Genomic DNA, 19,435 nt, shown 5'->3' with positions numbered 1-19,435 from the left:
TATATTAGACAATGTGGAGAGACGTGAAGTGTGGAAATGCACGAGAGGTCGCAGGACAGACTTGAAAGGTGACACTGCTGTTTATATGATGTGATATGTTACAGTCCCTTTTGTCACCACAATGACCCTGAATAAGCAGATTTTTGAGCCTGGTGTTGATGATGGGCATTTTTGTCCTACACTGCAATGTGCAGCAATGAGGCAAAAGAGATTCATACACAAAGCTTTCCTGACGAAAGCAACTCTGCCATGCACAACACAGCAAAAACAAGAATCAGACAGAAATTCATGTACGACAAAATAGTGGAGTTTGTTAATTTTTTGGCGACAAACACTGAAACGACACTAGGTTAAAACCTTCCTACGTGGCAAAACTGCTTTAAAATCCTGACATACAAACCATGATGCTGCCAGTGTTTTCAGTTGCTTCAAATATACTTAACAATCTAACTCTTTTATTGTTTTACACTGCAGCTGCGTGAATTAGGAAGTGTCAACTACAGGACGCCCAGTGAGCAGGCTTAAGTACGTGGGAATAAAGTAACTCAACAGCTGGAAAAATGTAGTGCCAAATGAAAGTGCCATTTGGGCAGGAAGAATGCACCAAGCTGGTAACACAGCAGAGTCAGACTGTAAACCTGTTTGCACCAGAAACCCACATGGCATCTGACTAACCAGTGGTCCATCAGGGACTTTCCAGATACAGATTACAGTTAAAGAGTGCATTATTAAGATACTGGACATTTTATGGCTGGGACATCTTAGGTGTCGTTTGCAACTTTGGATACAATTATTTATCTAGCCTAATTATATGTTAACTATAATCAAGTATTCATTTAAATTCCTCAGCAGGACCAAAACCAGCATCTTTTCTTGAATTGAGTTTTATTGGTACCAGAACAACCAAACTCGACGCCCATGGGCTTGTTCTGGTACTCGTAACACTTCAGTTAGAGCCGCTGGTTGATTTCAATTATGGCTGTAAACAACAAGTAGATCTGTCATGAACTCCATCTCTGTGACTGCTGCTGTTGTTTTTAGACTCTCTGAGCAGCCAAGCCACCAGTATGTCTACACCCACTGAGCATTTGGATTTTCTCCTCCTAATTACCAAGGGGAATTTTAGGATTAACTTTTCTCTTTATGCATTTTTCAGATAATTTAGGTTTTGTAAATATAAAAGGTAAATACAGCTGGCACTGTATCTGTTACATAGCAAAAAACATATTCACATTTTCCTTTAATTTGGTCCTTATTTTCATTTTTATAACATTTTTGTCTTCTTTTTATGTATGTACTGTTATGTTGATGTGCAGTTTTAAGAGGTTGTATGTGGATATTTAAAGTCGTATTGCCAAATTTGTGATGAATACAAATCATTACTGCTTAATTTGCCTTCACTCTCTGATCAAAATGACTCTTACATCCTTAAATACAAACGATAAAAACAAGTCAAAACCTAGTATGTGCCCCTCCACTTCCCTGCAGTTCCTGAGTAGCTGGAAGTAGCATGGTCCACAGTGGCATACTCCACTTATCTTAATCTTTATCGATAAAAAAAAAACCCTAACTTCAATTTTAAAATCCACTAATCTTGCTAATGACCTCTTAGGGTGAGGATCAAATACTTTCCTTTTTGCATGTCTTTTTGCTCGCCCTTTAATCACCTTTAGTCTTTTGGTAGTGTTGGGCCAGTGTTGTTCCTTTCCTTGTTTAAACAATGAGCAGCTTTGTGGGATGTTGATAACCATCTTTGTAAAGACATTTATATGGGTAAACCCAGCGCACAAGAACATTAAAGCTGCAGCATAGCAGGTCTGATAATGATACAAGTTTTCTCCAGGAGGCAGCTAACTGAATTGTTCATCTTGCCCTCAACGCCCTCAGCAGGTCAAGATCGCACTCCAACACCTGTCACTTTTCTTGATAAGCCGTCTTCCTCGAAACAGCATCAAGCCTGAGGCCGAGCTAACCAGCATGCAAACTACACACTCATAGGAAAAAAAGAGGGGGCAGATATTATTCAATCAAATCAGCAGTGCAGGGTTCACCAGAGCATAATCTGCTCTGCTCTTCATACTAATCTCATCTCATATTAGTTCTCTCGCCCTTTGCTCGTTACTTTTATTCCATTTGCTCTAGGTAGGCATCATATTTAATTGTAACATTTAGACATACACAACTGTACTTTACCAGACCCTTGTATTTGACTGCATCTTTAGCTTGGGTCTCAATCTGCTACTTGAATCTTATCAGCAGTGTTTGGCTTGATCTACTATTTTTATATACGTAATCTTGCTTATTATTTAAATTTCATATTGATCAATATGTATAATTGTGGCTGGTTGCAAGACATTTTCCTTTCGTAAAGTCTTAAAACTCTCTCTTCAGGCTTCTGCAACAGCTTTTCTAGGTTTTCTTTTGTGTTTTTCCACAGACCTTGCACTGAATAAATACTGTAATGTCGACCCATTGATATCACAAAACAGTAATAAAGGTAGCACTGCTGACAAGGTAACAAAGCTGTTGTTGTGGTGCTCTCGTAGATGTTTGTTCATTTGCATTAAATTCATGACAACTGGATTTACACGCGTTCCTTTTCGTTGATTCCAAAGCAGATGTGTGCTGTTAATCTTGAATGCTGGGGTGTCTCGAGATCATTATCTTTAAAATAGTCTTCCCATGCTCAGTTAAGTTTTGCAGTCTCTTTTCTGCTTCTTTGAATTTCTTATATGCAGTCCAGCAAAGTCAGATGAGCGCAGGTGGATTTCAATTAATCTTGTTTACTTTACTTCACGACTCCATCGTCCAGGTGTTAGTGGTCTCTAATTAGTCTAATTAGTGTTTCAGAAACCATTTATTAAACCATGACAAACTATTCTAAATTCAGGCCTACTCTCCACCTTATATAAACCCCTTCTGGGAAACCGCCCCTATACGCTTAGTTTGACTCAGAACATATTCCTAGATACAGCTCTTTTCTAAAAAGGCGGGGGTGAGCACACTGCATTGTTTGTATGTGCACCGACATGAAACTTGAGGGAGGAGCAGATACATGGAGAAACCAACAGGGGCCGTTTTGTTTGATTTAGCGAAGGTTTAATCACGTCTGACATGCCCACTCTCCCAGGAGACCCTCCCTTCGTACCACATCACTTGTCTAAATCCATCTCTTTTCAAATTTTAACCACTCTACTCTGAACTACAAACATCCTTGCAGTAACACTTTAGTAACAGATGCCAGCATGCAAATTGTGCCTGCATGCACACACAAACCTCATAATCACAAGAGCAGAAGAGAAACAGCAAGACATAAACGTGGTCCAACACCGTGTCAAAGTGGAGTAGACGCTCAGTACTTTAATGTCAAAACCACTTGATATACAACTGCTATGCACGCGATCCGTCACACATTTACGCTCCCTCTTTCACCCTGATGAACAAAGCACAGATACACCTGACATTCACCACAAAAAAACACATTACTGATCGAACCCCAGCACCCAGACACACAGACGTTACCACGCTGAGCCAACTGAGCGGCCATCTGGCCGGTTAAAGGCTGAGATCTGAGCTGATGGTCGGGGGCGTCTGAGGAGAGCTGAGGTGAAGTGGTGCTGTTGCCCGAGCGGTTGTCATGGAGAACAAAACTCGAAGAGAGACTTGGTGATCAATAGTTCGCCCGCACTCCCACAAGAGGCCACACAGGCTACAGAGGAATACAAAACTGCACGGTGGGAGTCAACATACATACAGCTGCACCTCGGGAACACACAAGTAAAAAGTAGAATAAAACTGTGTGAGAAAATGCCTCTGTATAAGTGTGGCAGCAATTACTTCCGAGCGTTGGGGGTCAGGACACCACTTAGTGTTCAGGTATATGGACAAAGCAGAAGCAGAGTCCTGGACTGGTCTAGTTTTATCTGGTGGTTAAGATGTGTGTGGTTGTAAAACAACAGGAAACAAGCTGACTAACATCAAGCATTAGCAGAGAGGTGAGCCTAGATATAGGTATAATAATACCATGAATGTCTGAGGGCTCTGTGATAAGCTAACAAGTAGCACTTAAATATTGAATGAGCACTTACGCTCCATAACATATGACTTGCAGTCACGGTACAGTCACTACTAAACAATGATTCAGTGTGACCACATTGCACAAAAAATGTAGCTAGCAGAATACAGAAACACACTCTCACGAACTGGCTGCTATCGCGTCATGAATGAAACAAAGATTTACTCAGAAAAATAACCATGTATAGCTTATCGTCCAACGAGCAGCAGCCAAGCGCTCTTGAAGTTGAGTCGTGCCGTTCTTCAGAGCAGCAACAAGGTGCTTGTTACTTATGCAACACTGTATGATGATTCAGTATATCCTGCTCCCACAGGAAGCTGCTCATCACCTGAGCCTTCAAAGGGACGCAGAAGAACAAGAGGTCTACTGTACACCATCAATGGAGCCGAAGCTGAAGAACAAGAGGTCTACACCGTCGATGGAGCTGAAGCTGAAGAACAAGAGGTCTACACCGTCGATGGAGCTGAAGCTGAAGAACAAGAGGTCTACACCGTCAAAGGAGCCGAAGCTGAAGAACAAGAGGTCTACACCGTCAAAGGAGCCGAAGCTTAAGAACAAGAGGTCTACACCGTCAAAGGAGCCGAAGCTGAAGAACAAGAGGTCTACATCGTCAAAGGAGCCGAAGCTGAAGAACAAGAGGTCTACACCGTCGATGGAGCCGAAGCTGAAGAACAAGAGGTCTACACCGTCAAAGGAGCCGAAGCTGAAGAACAAGAGGTCTACACCGTCAAAGGAGCCGAAGCTTAAGAACAAGAGGTCTACACCGTCAAAGGAGCCGAAGCTGAAGAACAAGAGGTCTACATCGTCAAAGGAGCCGAAGCTGAAGAACAAGAGGTCTACACCGTCGATGGAGCCGAAGCTGAAGAACAAGAGGTCTACACCGTCGATGGAGCCGAAGCTGAAGAACAAGAGGTCTACATCGTCGAAAGAGCTGAAGCTGAAGAACAAGAGGTCTACACCGTCGATGGAGCCGAAGCTGAAGAACAAGAGGTCGAAGCTGAAGAACAAGAGGTCTACACCGTCGATGGAGCCGAAGCTGAAGAACAAGAGGTCTACACCGTCGATGGAGCCGAAGCTGAAGAACAAGAGGTCTACACCGTCGAAGGAGTTGAAGCTGAAGAACAAGAGGTCTACACCGTCGAAAGAGCTGAAGCTGAAGAACAAGAGGTCTACACCGTCGATGGAGCCGAAGCTGAAGAACAAGAGGTCGAAGCTGAAGAACAAGAGGTCTACACCGTCGATGGAGCCGAAGCTGAAGAACAAGAGGTTTACACCGTCGAAGGAGCCGAAGCTGAAGAACAAGAGGTCTACACCGTCGATGGAGCCGAAGCTGAAGAACAAGAGGTCGAAGCTGAAGAACAAGAGGTCTACACCGTCGATGGAGCCGAAGCTGAAGAACAAGAGGTCTACACCGTCGATGGAGCCGAAGCTGAAGAACAAGAGGTTTACACCGTCGAAGGAGCCGAAGCTGAAGAACAAGAGGTCTACACCGTCGATGGAGCCGAAGCTGAAGAACAAGAGGTTTACACCGTCGAAGGAGCCGAAGCTGAAGAACAAGAGGTCTACACCGTCGATGGAGCCGAAGCTGAAGAACAAGAGGTTTACACCGTCGATGGAGCCGAAGCTGAAGGACAAGAGGTCTACACCGTCGATGGAGCCGAAGCTGAAGAACAAGAGGTCTACACCGTCGATGGAGCCGAAGCTGAAGAACAAGAGGTCTACACCGTCGAAGGAGTCGAAGCTGAAGAACAAGAGGTTTACACCGTCCAAGGAGCCGAAGCTGAAGAACAAGAGGTTTACACCGTCCAAGGAGCCGAAGCTGAAGGACAAGAGGTCTACACCGTCGATGGAGCCGAAGCTGAAGAACATGAGGTTTACACCGTCGAAGGAGCCGAAGCTGAAGAACAAGAGGTCTACACCGTCGATGGAGCCGAAGCTGAAGAACAAGAGGTTTACACCGTCGAAGGAGTCGAAGCTGAAGAACAAGAGGTCTACACCGTCGATGGAGCCGAAGCTGAAGAACAAGAGGTCTATACCGTCGATGGAGCCGAAGCTGAAGAACAAGAGGTCTACACCGTCGATGGAGCCGAAGCTGAAGAACAAGAGGTTGAAGCTGAAGAACAAGAGGTTTACACCGTCGATGGAGCCGAAGCTAAAGAACAAGAGGTTTACACCGTCGAAGGAGCCGAAGCTGAAGAACAAGAGGTCTACACCGTCGATGGAGCCGAAGCTGAAGAACAAGAGGTCTACACCGTCGATGGAGCTAAAGCATCATTTTCAGTAGCTTCCACATCACAGCCTGGCTATTCACTTTCAGATCCACAGGGCTTTTATTGTGAAGGAACGCAACCTTGTTCCCCTCTATGAACTTAGCCAAAGCCCTGCAGCAGAGTTATCATCAACAAGGCCTGCCACTGCACAGCCATTGCTGCACAATGGGTCCTGCCATGGCCCACATTTCAACCTAGCCTGTTGGGGGGCATCCTTAGATTTAGGGATTACCCACTGTGATGTTATTGGTGTGAAAGGGATGCTCCAACTGTTCAATCTGCTCAAAGAAAACAAACCATTCTTCTGTTTATATCGTGTCCAGAGGGACATGGAGCCGGGGGGGAAGGTGCTCATCTGTCAGCACAACACTCTTTCTGTATCGACTCTTACTCACAGAGCCCCTCTCACAAAAAGCAAGCTAAGAAATTGGTGAACAGACTCCAGTCCCTCCTCATGGATGAAGGATTTGAGCTGAGGCAATGGGCCAGCAATTCACTGACAGTCACTGGCCACCTGTCAAGAGAGTCTCAGTTGGATTCGTCTGGACCCGGTTCATCCAGGAGACAGCAGACCCACAGGAGCACAACCGTAGACTCGTACGGCGGTGCAGGTCTGTGACACTATGATGCATCATCTCCGTGTCTAGAAAAGAGAATAGGACAACCAAGGGCCACACTTTGCAGATAGATTGGCATCTGCCCAGTTTGAGGCTCTTTTGACCTGTCTCATATGAGACTGTAATGGTTTGGTTTGGTCCTATGTTTGTTGTACAATTGTATTTGTAAGCATTGTATCATTCTGGCTCTCCACCGCCACATACCAGCTAATATGGATGTCAGTTCCTTTCCGATATTATGAGTATGCTTCATTCTCCATAGGGGAAGGTTGTTTTTTTTCCCCTATTGATCTATCAAGACGATCTATCAAGTCAGTCAGGAGGAATCAAGAAACAGTATGAGGCATCCCATGACCTGGGGCGTACCATCCCAGACCAACTCATAAATATCACTTCACAAATAGCTACTGAATGACTGCAAAACATAAAAGCCACTAAGCCACTATTTTACAAACATCAACAGAAAACAGTGACCCAATTGCACAGAGGTAGCTAGGAGAATAAAGCAAAACATCATACAAAATGACAAGCTAGTTTGTTTTTGTTTTTCATGTGGCCTGAGGGAAAATATAGCCTAGGCTTTGACTTACGTTGAATGGACATTTTTTTTCACAGTCAATGTCAGACACAGGTATCTCTAATTAGGCCTACTGCAGTGCATTATTTACTGGAAGAGTCATTAATTTTAATGTTTTGATGTTTCACCTGTGGTTTTCCTGCTATTAAAAGTCAAAATGTCTGCTGTACAAGCTAGCATAATAATAAACACGCAGGTGAGGTGGGGTTGTGTCGCGCGGGCTAATTTAACGATCTTAAAGCAGACACAAGATGGTCTACAAACACATAAATTAATTAAACCTACCTTGTTAAGTCTTTCCAGTGGAAACTCGCACCACAATCTAACAAACAGCGTTAAATACTGTTTATCTCCGTAAAAACCATGGTAAAAACCCGAGTTCCCCTCTAAATTGCCCTTTGACACCGTCCATTTCCTGTTTAAACGTCTGACTTTCAAAATAAGGGAACCAGTAAAACCAAAATAAAAGCTTAGCCTACTGTAAAAACGCAAACTTACGTAGCAATTAATTAGGCAACTATATGCAGGACATTTTACACACATCGCAAATTGTGTTGTATTTCCTTAATTACAAATGGGGAAGGATTCAGAATCTAAACTACTAAACTGTCACTGGATTTTTTCCAACTATTTCACTCTATTTTATGCCAATGTGGTAGGCCTAGAGTAACCCTTGGTAGGATGTGCACCTTAAATACAAAAAATCCACTAATTTCTGTTTTTCTAAAGATCCTTTTTTAACTTCACTCTGTTTCTTCTCGCTCTGTCCCATGTGACATGTATATTTTTGTTTGCCAATTTCTTTACCTCTTCATCAACCTCTCCAGTGGTCCAGTTAAGGCTACTATTATCAACCCTCTGGTCTACTTTTTCTTGTTTTACAGTCCCAATTAGGCACAGGTAGGGGAGTTTAAACTGGCCTCCAAAGCTGTGTCCGTGTGCTAGACAGACATGATGGTGTGTGTGTGTGTGTGTGTGTGTGTGTGTGTGTGTGTGTGTGTGTGTGTGTGTGTGTGTGTGTGTGTGTATTAAACTGTAAATGTGCTGATAGTCTACATGTGAAGGCCATTTAGCTGTGGATGAAGTATCTGTTTCCAGTGCTCCTAATGGCATTATTACAGCAGGTGGCAGGACCCATTATTAATAGTAAATGACAGCGAGTCAGAGACTCTCTCCTAAAGGTCTCAATATTGATCCCCCTCTATCCTCAGACTGGTCTTAATGATGATGTTCCTCCTTGTCTTTCTCTACAGCGCCGTAATCAAGGCCAGACACACATTTACAACCTCTGAGTCACTATAAAGAGAAACAAGCCCACACTACAAATGAGACTTCAAGATTAAAGCGCAGAGGTGATAGGAATTGCCAGCCTTAGTATTACACGCACTGTCGTCCCCCTCCTCCCACAGTGTGCAAATGAATTCCTCGTCTCCCCCTCAAATCTACGCTGATGAGATAAACACTGATGGACACGGGGAGGTGTGTGCTTGTGTGTGTGTGGTGGCTCCTGTTTTAAATGTGGCTGTATGGAGATGTTTGTCACTGCTGATTGCACTCTCCAGTTCAAGCAGAGCCCCTTAGACTCTATCAAGAACAACAAGCAGGATGCAACTTAATGAGAATTAAAGAAACAGACTCACTACGAGATATGAGGAGGGAAAAAAAAGGATGGAGGCAGGGTGCAAAGGTATTTATGGGTTCAAACACTTCATCCGCTCTTCAGTGGGAAATTGAGAAATGATAATTGGGGAGAAAACAGAGGGAGACAGAGATATGAAGGAGCCTTGGAGGGAAAAGAGAGTAATAAGGAACTCATTGGTTTAGGGGGCGCAGCGGTCGATAACCTCTGGGGTTAAAACCAGCAGGGGCGTGTTACCGGTCAATACAAAAAAAATTAATAACTCTGACTGTTGCAGCCATCTGAGCATCGTCACGAGTCTCCCCTCCAATGCTTCATTTGGCTGCTATGGTCTGATAGTCTAATAAAGCCTGTCTGTAGTGATTAAGGGCCCCTTCATGCTGCTAAATCCAAAGCGAAATGAATTGAATTCAGCTCAACTGCACTGCCCTGTCCGCTCCTTTCTGTTCCCCATTACAACATGTTAGGTTGAACGAGATGAGCAGGGATATAATATAAAACACACCAGGCACAAGACAGTGCAAAGTGGCCATAACTCACATCCTAACAAGTCAGGTGGAAAACTTCTTATGAGCTGCTCACAAATTGGACTTTTCTTCTCATCAGCACACACGCTGACTGTCCTTTTATCACCATCGTAGCATACGACCATCATCATACATCCCTCCAATAGTATTTCCATTATTGCCAGAATGTAATTTTCTTGAATGATATAACTACCTAATCATATTAATTCTCAAACAGCACAGTGTGTGTACAACATTAGAGATCCTCCTCTCCACAACATACAGCGACAACTGTCAGATAAGAGAAGGTTTAAATTTCCACCTTGACATAATAGCCTGGGCTGTTATGTAAACACCATCAAGTTCAAACTGAGCAGGACCATAAACCTCCAGCGGCTGTGTCAGTGCCTACAGGCACGCTGCTCCAGGCCTTCTTCTTATAGTGTCGGATTAGACAGCTACTGTCCTCTACTGGTAGGAAGCATCCACTGCAGCGATGAACTGATCCTTAATGCAAATGAAGCACTTAAACACATCAGCTGAGATTTCTGCCAGTAAGACAGGAAGCTGCCTGCTGCTGCTGCTGCTGCTGCAGTGAATATGATTAGCTCAGAGAGCAATAAGCTTTATAGTTAGACAATCTAGCAATTAAATCCCACTTCTTACATGAAGAGATGCATTACCACTAAAGCACTTATATGAGGTACAATGATGGGGTACATTCAAGTGCTATCTATTTTTGATATTGATATGAAAGCAAAGGGAGAAGAAGATATAAGATGAATGATCTTTAAAAAACTGAGGTATAAGGAATTGAACTAAACATTGTGACAATGACCCTCATGCTTTGTACATTTCACTAGATATAATACTGTGTATGAGCTGGCTCCAGTCCAAGAACTGCAGCTCAGAAATGATGGCGAGCCTGTTTAGAAAGCCAGAAAAGCACAGGACATAGTTGGTAGCCATCCACCAGTTTCAGTGCTGCAGCTGGAGCAGCTCCTGACGCCAGCTTTTGTAATCCTTTTCATTCAGATCTGAAGCCCACGGCGAAGCTATCAGATTAGCGCTGCTGGCTAATCTACACTATGTCAATGAATGAAAACCATCCGCTGCCTTCTGCCATGCCTGACTGAATAAGATATGATTCTGGGGAAGTGGGAGGAAGGATTCTTGCTTCAGCACCGACCTGTCACACTCGGAAAGTTAGTAACACATAGTGCATATCATTTTGAGGGCAGGTCTCATTGCTTATACTGCGTGTGTGTGTGTGTGCGCTCCAGCAGATGAGACACACACAGACATTAAAGGCCACACCTACAGAGAGCGAATAACTTTCACTACAGGTTGATGCAGAGGTCGTGATGGGCCAGATGTCACTTCTGCCTGGACGTGAGGGATGGTTGTCTCTGCCTCTCTGAACCCTGACTAAACAAGGCCTGTTGTAGCACGCCTTGTGCGTTTCTTTTACAAAGCACATGAAATTTAAATAAGTCTCTTTGAGCAACCTCGAACTAAGGATGATTCGAGAACAAAACACATTTTCAGTCTTAGATGTACAGTGATACAGTGCGCTTTTGACTTGCCTACTGTAAGGTCTGAACTGATGCGGTGCAGAAACTGATAGATTTATAGAAATTGTATGGATAAATAACGTCGAAAAGTCAAAATAGACTTCACACAAAGCTACAAGGCAGTTGACAAAAACAAACAAACAAATTATTTAAAATGATTTAATTTACCGTATACAACAATGTTTCTTACTGATAACAATTATGTATTGTGATTGTATTCATTCTCCATTCCCTTTTTAGGACACATACATACATACAAACAAACACACTCCATCTTAACACTCACACGCATCATGAATAATCATAAGAATATGTGTTTTGTCCAAGCCAGATAAAGTGCTTTTTGTGTCTCTATTCAAAAACACTACCTTGCACAGCGCACGGCACACGGTCACTGCTCGGTCAGCCTCCACTAACAGCTCAGAAACACGACTCATTCTCTCTGACTTTTACAAAAATGACAACTGTGTGGTTGAGGTCAAAATCTCCTGTTCAATCAGCTCCTGCTCACAGGAAGGACATAGAAACAAATCAAACATCACTATTAGTAAAAAAAAATAACTGAGGCGTGACTGAAGCGCAGGGATGTTTAAGCAATAACGCTTTTAACAAACCTCCCACAAAACCATGTCTCCACAATCACAAACACCACTTCTAAATATATTTCAGGAACACGTGCAGCAGCACAGTCACAGATTGACCCATGCAGTGTGTCTATGGTGAGGAGAATTACATTGACCTAATTCACTTAACTGGACCTGTTAGATATTTGGTCATTGGCTGGCTGAGCTTCAGTTTGATCCTCTGAGCCGAGCTCCAGCAGCTTCTAGCCTCAATGAAATCATCCTCCGCCTCTGACAGAACTCATCTCTTGGTGAGTTATTAATACCAACAGAGCAGACAGGATGTTATGCACTGAATCTTCAAGCTTCTCATTAACAAAGCGACAAGAGCGCTGAAGAAGGTCGTCTTCTCTGCCTCTGCTCCATCTGTCCCTCCATACTGTACCCACATTAGCGGGGCTGGCAGGACCCGGGCAGCCGAGTCAGAAAAGCTGACACCTTCAAACAGTTCTCAAAAGTCTGGTTCCCGGGGACGGTAAAAAAAAAAGCTAATTGTACACAATTACTTCATGGTGGAACATAGCTATGGTTTCATTTCTGAAGATGTCAGCAGTTTTAAATTGGGCCTAATGTGAACAGTGATTATTCAGTCATAACTCAGAATGGATGACAAAAAGTGTGTTTATGTCCTTTAAAGTTATCTGCAAACACTAGTGCACCCACCAGTTAGTTTACCGTAGTTTAAAACCAAGGGCCCTGTTAAAGGCAGGTTAAAGGTTACGTTAGTCAAGATGCTACTTTATTAGATTTTAAAAGATGGACAGTCCTGTATTTATTTAACTTTGTTTGCAACAGTTTACTTTCCGTCTATTAGTCTTCATCTTCAATTCTTCTGTGTCACTGTTAAAACTCTATTTTCCATATTTCTTTAATAAATACAAATATTAAAGCATGCAACTGGCCACTGTGTTGCTTAACCAAATGTTTTTTCTATTGTAGACATCTGTATGTAGCCTAATATTTAAATGACATGCAGATTTATTGTCAGCCTGTTAAGATTACATCACACACTGTAAGTGCTGACTAAGTACATATTTACATATTTTAATGTTTCCAGTCCACTGGATTTCAGCTGGAAGCAGAGATCTCAAACAGTTTTTCAGGTTTTAGCATTAGCATTAGCTTATCCTTGTTCGATACACCTGATAAATTCTACTACTTACTTGTGGTCATTTTAGCAAGTAATATTGTTGGATACAAACTGATTCTGATTATTTCCATGTGAAACGCAGTTTTAAAAAAATTGCTTAAGATTTTGAGCCTCTCATTCATAACTTGTATAATTGTACAAAAATGGAAAACCTGAAAGGTGCAGCAACAGTTACTTGGCTAATGACACATTTTGCAGAACAGATTAAAGTAATAAAACTGAGTTACAGTTTAAGGGAGAACTTCAGACAAAGTGATGACAGTCCACTGCTGCGTTCCTATGAACAGTCTTATTAGTAATAGTGGGATCCCTGACCTGCCTGGTCTGGTCTGGCCTATATAAGCTGTGGCCGAGAGCTGCTGCACAGTGTGACGGACGCTGGTTTTTGCTCCACTTAGATGTTAAAGGGCATGTTAACATTTTGAAGTCATGTTGTTTTTGCTCAGAAAGCACTGCATATTGTTGTCATAAAGCTGAGTGGATGAAACGTCCTGGGGTCTTCCTCCTCCACACTCGTCTGAGAGGAAAAAACACGATTTGGAGAGTAGAAAATTACATTTCAAAGCGGCAATATCAGCAAGCTGTGACACGTTTGTGGCTTTAAGTCTGCATTTCTTATCCAGAGCTAAGTACCTCCAGGTAGCATTTGTGATATTTTGTTTATTGTTATGTGAATTAGAGCAACATCTGTTGTGGATTGAGCTGCCTGGGATGATAGCTCTAATATAATCTGAACAAAAGAACAAGAAAATATCTGAAATTAATGTGATTCATATCAGTGTATTTAGTGCATAGCTAATTATAACAAAGGATGAGCCCAATAAAGGCAATTAGGAGGAGAGCTTGGTTATTTAGAGGGGGATACATATTCGATCATTTTATCAAATTTACCAACAACTGTGATAAACTGGAAAACCTAACTGATAAGCAGTGTTTGGATGAATGACAGAAACAATATGTAGGCTATATTTGAGTCTGTAGCATTCTGCTCAATTACAGAGAAAGGAAAAACAAAGAAGGGTGTATCACTATGACGAGTTGGCACATCATAATTATAAACAAGCACTTTGTTAATCTATTTATTTTTATTTTTAAAATGAAGACTCTGTCACAGATCATTGGGAGAAAAAAACACATTTTCTCATTTCCCTGCAGTGTGTTTTCCTCACACCTTCACCATACTCCTTTTCTTTAAACTCCACCTCTCTTTCTCTTCACACACAGACACAAACAGACACACACATTCACACTTCTTTCCTCTCCATACTGTTATAGCACCTCTAGACTTTTATAAATCTGCTTCGCTGAGCCGAGCAGCCGTTTGCACCTCACTCCTGCTCACTGATGCAGATGAGGAGATGAACAGTGACGTTACCAACATAGAAAATCCATGACTATATGTGTATGGTTTTTTGTTTTTTTTTCCAACTACAAATGCATTTAGAGTTATATCATTCAAAATCAAAACAATCCTTCTCCATAAAGTCTGTATCCGAGAGAAATTATTGATGACACTAGCTGTGGAGCAGGCATATTTCATAGCAGACATTTTGACTGACACTAACGCAACCTGGTCAGACTTGACACCTACTTCAATATGCAAAATATCTGGGGCCCTGAACTGAAGCAGCTAAATGGAGTTCAGCCATCACTTCATACATCTGTATATCTCCTAGTGTCACATCATGTCAAAGTGGCTTCAATAAAAAACGATTAAACTAAACTAGCTCCAGAAAATATGTAAAAGCTTTCATTGTGCAGGTTGCACTGCACAACCAGCACTGGTCCCAACAACAACCCTACAGCTGCAATACAAACATATACAATTTCATCTCTCTTAACTACACTCATCAAATTTGATAAATTTAATCTTATCTCATAAGCCACGCAAATGATGAAATGGTTTCATTTTGTTTTAAATCTCTGTTGACGTTTGGTGTGTTACGTTGTTAACCTGCCATTAGTGGAGATTCATTTATAGCACGTTCATTTACATGTCAGAGAAGTGAGACACTTGAGGACACACTGACTGATTAGGCCTAATTGATTTCAAAGCTTGCTATATAGCCACAGATGTAGGGGGGGTACACGTGATACACAACTCACACCTGCATGATGTGACGTGATGGAAAACTTGCACACACACCAGACTTGTAAAAGCGCAACACCATCTGGGTGGATGGTTCTCTCTTGCACAGATCTGGGTTGTGAATGCAGCAACAGCACAAAAAAAAGAAAGAAAAGAAAAAGGTTACAGTACGAGGTGCAAACAATCTCATATTTAAAGGCAGTGTCCTGGTCTATCTGTTTGAGTATGTGCACACAGGCCTGTTTGCAGTGTGTGTGTGCGTGTGTGTGTCAGGGCACTGATCAGGGTAGATGAATAGATGAAACAGGTCAGGGCAGAGTCGGGCTGTGACCTCGCTCTGGAGGTTCATTAGGCCTCGCTGTCACTGCTCTACTTCCTCAGGGACAGAGGAGGAAGAAGAGGGGGGGGGGGGGGGTTTCTACAATCTACCTGACTGAACATAACTTGTTAAAATGTGTAAGTGTGTGTGCAACGTTCGCATGGGCAGTCAGACATGATTGTGCAGCCAGACAGGACATCCATCTCCGGTTCGGCCGCATGTGGCCTCCGAGCCGAGCAACTGGCCTGCTAGATGATTCCTCAGCGGGCCAGGAGTGTGTCAGCAGCTGTCTGCAAGCACAGCCCATAAATACACGCCATTCTCCACCGAATGGAAGTCAAATAGTAATGTGACAGCCAAGAGAGAGCGAGCAAGACAGAGAGGAAGAGAATAAAGAAAAAGCATACAGTGAGGGTTGACAACAAGCTACAGGCCCCAAACAGCAGCGTGCTCAAGGACGAAGCCGGAGAGAGCAACGTGATGTGATGTGGGCAGTTCAATAAACAGACACACTCATGTTTAAATGGATAAGAGAGAGAGGGAGGGAGGGAGGGAGGGGGGAAAATAGACCTGTCTGAGATACATTCACATTAGCATTAACCCCTCACACAAATAATCAATCACATTGACACGAGCCATGGAAACACAGAGAGATTGAAAGCGAGCACTCAGAGTCAGCAGAGAGGGAGGATGGACGTGTGAGGACAAATCCTCTGTGAGCAAACTCTGCAATGTCCAAAAATAAGATTTCCGCTTTGATTTCTTGCTTTACTCATGTCCCAGAAACAAGCCACTGTAATGCTCATTTCATGGCTGAGAACGCAGCCCTTTCAGCCACTTATTGGGGACTTAAACTGAGCCTCAGAGTGGTGTGATGATAACTATCTCCTCCGCTTCTCCTTCAATCCGATGTTCTGGTTTCACAGAGACCCTGTCTGCTTTTTACGCTGGTTGACAGAAGCAGGTCACTCAGTCAACAGCGTTGGCCATAAATCCACTGCTATGGTCACAAACATTTCAACGAGCCTGCAGCTTCAGAGAGGCCTGTGCAGTCATTATCCAGCAACAGTGACTGCTCTAGCTGACAATAACAAAACACTTCAAGGCTTATCAAAGCGTGACTGGGAGAGACTAGCACAATTATTCTCCACTTCTGAACTCAGGAACATTTCATAAACAAAAAAAAAGAAACAAAGAAAGTGAGAGTGTGTGTATGAATATGTATGTGTGTGTGTGACAGAGATGGAGAGAGACGTTTGGGAAGTGTGTGTTCATGCAAACTATGTTGATTACACACAGCTGATCAATACGGAAGCAGGATGGACAGTAATGAGGCTACATGAGTTTAATTCCTCACCCGTGCGTAAAGATACAGTAGCAACAGTAGGCGAATAAAAGGGGGAAGGCTCTGGTCTGGCTGTGTGTGTGTTTCTGTGTGGAGCTGCTGGTCTGTCTGTCGCTCACACTGTGTACGGCAAAGCAAAGAGAAAAACATCTGATCCACGGCGCAGGCCCGTTTTTGGTGAAGCGAGCCCCTGCGCTCGACCAAAATAAGGAGAAAACCGCAGGCTGTGGCATGATGCCTAAACGGACACACCCCCTCCAGGCGGTGGCATCGAACCAGCGACAATGTGATAAACAAACGGCGGCTCCTGCTCTCGGATATAATCATTACAGTCAGTGATCCTGGTGGACTGAACCCATCATTACGGCTCGTAATTACATTTCAGCAGCAAAAAACACAGGCCCGAGCGTCGGTTTGAGCTTTGTTGTCCACCTAAACGCACGTCTTCTCCCCGTAGTGCAGACTGACAGATGACTGCACAAATGACATCTTAATCAAACCAGCCACACACACACACAAACATCACACACAGGCACACACACACACACACACAGAGACATACACATACACATACACTCCTCCCGCCTCCCCTGCTCTCACCTTGCTTGACACATTTGAAGCGGACCGGGTCTTTGCAGTGTTTAATCACGGCCAGCACGTCTCTGGTGGTGAGCCCGGCCACTGGCATGTCGTTGACCTCCAGCAGCAGCTCATCCTGGGCCAGCTTGCCGCTCTGGATCAGTCCCTTCACCTGCTTCACTTCGCCGAAGTAGGGGAACTGGCCGTGCTCCGCGCCGCCCCTCAGCTCGAAGCCCAGCTCCCCGTCCTTCCCGCGGGTGATCACCGCTTCGTGGACTTTGTTGGTCCAGTGGTTTTTCTTCTTGAGGCTCTTAGACATCGTTAGGGCGAGTTAATCTCCACGGGCTAGCCCATACAAAAAGCCTCTACTACCGTCTCATCATCCCTGCCTTTTGTGGTGCGAACCGGCCGGCTGCAGCTTCACAGCGCCCGTGGCTCCATCTTCACCGGTGCACGCCACGCGCAGTGTCCGCTCGGCGAGCCGCGCAGTCGGGCAGAGGGGCTGCAGTACAGCTCGGAGGCGGATGAAATAATTATTACTCTGTCAGACACACAGACGCGAGAGACAGATACTGGTGGATGACCCGGATGTGAAGCCTGAAGGAGGGGAGAGATGAATGGTTCTGGTTCGGCGTTAAAGGATGGAGAGGAGGGGAAGTAACACAGGAGGCGCTTTACTCCCACTACACTGCCAGGGGCGCTTCCTCGGGCTGATCACACACAGGACATGACATAGGAGGAACCTCAGCTTACTCTACATTATATATGAACCCCCTAACCTACATATCTGCTACCTACAACCACGGCTTGGCGAGAGAGAGAGAGAGAGAGAGGGGGGTAGCTTTATGACCGACTTTCCCACCGTATGGCTCTAAAATTATTGTAGAGAGCCGTAGTAAGTTTTTATTTGTTCATGGACAACTTATGCACATGATAAAGTGAAAAGCAAAGCAACACCTGCATCAATCAGTAGGCTACGACCTAGTATGGAGGAGCCATGTTGCAAAGGAGTCATCTATTATAAAATTAAAAATGTATAATTTGTATTTTTTGCACATGGCTCCTTTTAAGAATCTACACACTGAAAACACACGATTCACAATCCACAGAGTAATCATATCACCAAATTAGATCTTAATTACTGGATAGTTCTGCAAAATCTATAATGTCCAGATAAAACACAATATCAGTTTCTATAGTATCAGTATGGCTAATGTTTTGAAAAGATCCTGGTCATGTAAAATAAACTACAGCTTATTTTACATTATTAAAATAAAACACTTGGTAAACTTGGAGACATTGTATATGAAGTCATTTCAGCATTTTGTCAGTTTAGCCATAAAAACATGGACTGTTTTTTTTTTTTTAAACTGCTGTATTACTGTTTAACTGTTGTACTAGTGTTATGTTGATGTACCACTGATTTACAGTTGTACTACTGTTGTAAGGGAAGATGCAACATTAAACATCTCCCCTGCTCTGTAAAATCCACCCTCTTAAATTGGTCACCGTTACATCATTGCCATGATGACACAAATTCAAGTCCAACGGAGAATGACAAATCTTTTTGTCGCCATTATTTTTTCATGGCTGCATGGCTTTCTGAAGTGGGTGAAGTAAAGTTTCATTCAATATTTAGCACAAAAGTCAAGAGCCACTCTTCTGAACCCACTAAGAACGACAGTCCCTCTTACTGCCATTCTCAGTCTCTATGCGTGCGTGTGTATTTTAAGACATGCAACATGCTTTTGTAATGTGAGTATCCTCCCATGAAAACAACATTTCTGTACACAATCCCCCCTGGGTGTTTGCAACCAGTAAATAATCCATGAAGAGCAGTGGATTCACTTTGATTGTCACTTTACTTACTTCCCTGTGTTTGCATTTAGGTCAAAGTGAACGCTCTGGTTACAGCTGAGGCTTTTGACACTAATACTAAGCAGATGATGATGCAGACCAGATGATTATTTAAGACCAACCACCACAGTGGAGGAAAAAGTAGTGGTATAATCCAGAAAACTGGCTGGATTAGGAGATTATATACTCAGAGGGGAAATGAATCCCTGCTTTGC

The 19,435-nt window shown here is 43.3% G+C and overlaps 1 protein-coding gene across 6 annotated transcripts in view; it reads right to left on the bottom strand.

Annotated features, from left to right (window-relative positions):
- The window catches only part of magi2b (membrane associated guanylate kinase, WW and PDZ domain containing 2b), a 78,353-nt gene extending 60,278 nt beyond the window's left edge, over nt 1-18,075 (bottom strand). For 2 of the 6 annotated variants that reach the window (XM_085779544.1, XM_085779545.1), the window contains exon 1: nt 17,385-18,075. In XM_085779544.1, the coding sequence (XP_085635670.1) occupies nt 17,385-17,682 (298 nt within the window). In that variant the 5' untranslated portion in view covers nt 17,683-18,075. The remainder of the gene's footprint in view (nt 1-17,384) is intronic. The other 4 variants (XM_085779540.1, XM_085779538.1, XM_085779539.1 and 1 more) reach the window with 3 other exon arrangements.
- Between the last annotated feature and the right edge of the window lie 1,360 nt (nt 18,076-19,435).

This window comes from Trachurus japonicus, chromosome 6 (assembly GCF_045865225.1).
Source record: "Trachurus japonicus isolate A0001 chromosome 6, Traja_1.0".
NCBI lineage: Eukaryota > Metazoa > Chordata > Actinopteri > Carangiformes > Carangidae > Trachurus > Trachurus japonicus.
The sequence above is the reverse complement of the archived record's forward strand: the minus strand, read 5'-3'. Positions and strand labels throughout refer to the sequence as shown.